We start from the raw sequence: 1,865 nt of genomic DNA on the forward strand, positions 1-1,865 counted from the left end.
TGGTGCCGTATGCCTGCTGCGCGGCCCCGGGAGCGTCCTGTAAAGCTCGCAGGTTCTTGCAGCGCAGCTGGCGGCAAAGGCCCGCGGGTTTCTCAAGACGTTTATGGTTTTGCAATTAGCTCGTCCCGGGGATTTTTCTCCCCGTGTTTGCGGGGGAGCCCTTTCCCGCCGAGCTGCTCTGTTCCTGGGAACGAAACCGCTCCGTTCAGGCGAACTGTTTGGTTAGAAAAGCTCTTCCCACAACAGATATTTTTGTCTGGGGCTTTTCGTATGCCCGGGTCTCTTCTGCCTGGCCTGGGAAGCCGAGGAGCGTCTGAATTTCCATGTTGTAATGCTCGGTCTCGCCTGTTTGTGTCGACGGAGCTCGGGCCGCGCAGCCCAGAGGGGCCGGGGGCTCGGTCTGCTCGCGGCTGGGACAGCGGCGTTAGCGTAGGCCTGGGCGTGAAGGAAGAGGGGTCGGGTTTTTGCCGTCTCTCACCGCGGCCTCTTGCAGAGGAGGGGGCCGTGCGATGGAAGCAGCCCCTGCTGGCCTCGCAAACCCCCCCCCTCGTTCTGGGGAAGGAATTTTTGGCAGGACCGGGCTACAACACCCTCTGTTTGGTTTCATTTTCCTTGCCAGTCGTACGCAAGGGATTTCTGTGCTGCCTGCGAGCGCTGCCCTCCCCAGTAGAATCATGGAATGGTTTGGGTGGGAAGGGACCCCCAGAGGTCACCCAGCCCAACCCCCCTGCAGGAGCAGGGACACCTTGAACCACATCAGGTTGCTCACAGCCCCGGCCAACCTGGCCTGGAATGTTCCCAGGGATGGGGCCTCCACCCCCTCTCGGGGCAACCCCTGCTTGCTGTAAAGAATTTCTTCCTTAGATCCAGTCTAAATTGACCTTGGTTTAGTTTAAAGCCAGCCCCCCTTGTCCTGTCCCAGCTGGCCCTGCTAAAAAGATTTTCCCCATCTTTCCTATAGGTACTTACCCTTTAGGTACTGAAAGGCCGCACTCGGGTCTCCCCACAGCCTTCTCTTCTCCAGGCTGAACACCCCCAACTCCCTCAGCCTGGCCTCATAGGTCGCACGCGAACGTGAAGACCGGAGCTCGTGTTCCCGGGAGGGCTGAAGCTGCCGGCTTCACCCTCCCCGCTGCCTGCGTCTCTTCCAGATACGGGTTTGGAGTGTCCGGTGTGCAAAGAGGACTACACGGTAGCGGAGCAAGTGCGGCAGTTACCCTGCAATCACTTCTTCCACAGCAACTGCATCGTCCCGTGGTTGGAGCTGGTAAGAGCCCCAGCCCGCGGGCCACCGGGGCCCCTCGCCCCCCAGGTCTCCCAGCCCCACGGGATGAAAGCACGCGGGGGCCAGCAGCCGGCCGGGCGGCGCTCCCCTGCAGCCCCCGCCTTTCTCTTGCAGCACGACACGTGCCCCGTGTGCAGGAAGAGCTTGAAAGGGGAGGATTCGACCCGGCAAACGCAAAACCCCGAAGCCTCAGCGAGCAACAGCTTTAGCAGCGAAAGCCAACTCCACGACCGATGGACTTTCTGACGCTCGGGGGGGCTTCCCTGGGGGGCTCTGGCCGGAGGATCGTTACCACAGATGTACATTGTATTATAATTCAAACAAAAACAAACAAACAGAGTAGCAGGAAATATAGGGCAGGGGAGGGGGCCCACCCCGTGGTGTTACTGCAACGAGTGCTGTCTTTTCCCCGAAACTTTAAACGAGCGTCTCCGAGCGCGTCGCGTCTCCCTCGGAATCGCCTCTTTAGTCCCAAATTCAGGCTTTTGAGTGATTTGACTTGATTTTCTACTTGTGAAACCTTTACTTCAAACGTGGCCCATCTGAAAGGGGGGGTGGGGGAGGTGGGAGCCGGTGTAGG

General features: G+C 59.6%; 2 protein-coding genes across 2 annotated transcripts in view; one reads left to right on the forward strand and one right to left on the reverse strand.

Moving 5' to 3' along the window:
* The window catches only part of RNF115 (ring finger protein 115), a 23,047-nt gene extending 21,195 nt beyond the window's left edge, over window positions 1–1,852 (forward strand). The window contains exons 9-10 of the mRNA XM_035902116.1: window positions 1,152–1,267; window positions 1,400–1,852. Of these exons, the coding sequence (XP_035758009.1) occupies window positions 1,152–1,267; window positions 1,400–1,531 (248 nt within the window). The 3' untranslated portion in view covers window positions 1,532–1,852. The remainder of the gene's footprint in view (window positions 1–1,151; window positions 1,268–1,399) is intronic.
* LOC104133359 (integrin alpha-10) overlaps window positions 1,813–1,865 on the reverse strand; it is a 20,037-nt gene continuing 19,984 nt past the window's right edge. The window contains exon 13 of the mRNA XM_035902117.1: window positions 1,813–1,827. Coding sequence (XP_035758010.1) covers window positions 1,813–1,827 — 15 coding nt within the window. The remainder of the gene's footprint in view (window positions 1,828–1,865) is intronic.

The sequence above is a fragment of the Egretta garzetta genome, unplaced genomic scaffold (assembly GCF_000687185.1).
Source record: "Egretta garzetta isolate BGI_Z169 unplaced genomic scaffold, ASM68718v1 scaffold359, whole genome shotgun sequence".
NCBI lineage: Eukaryota > Metazoa > Chordata > Aves > Pelecaniformes > Ardeidae > Egretta > Egretta garzetta.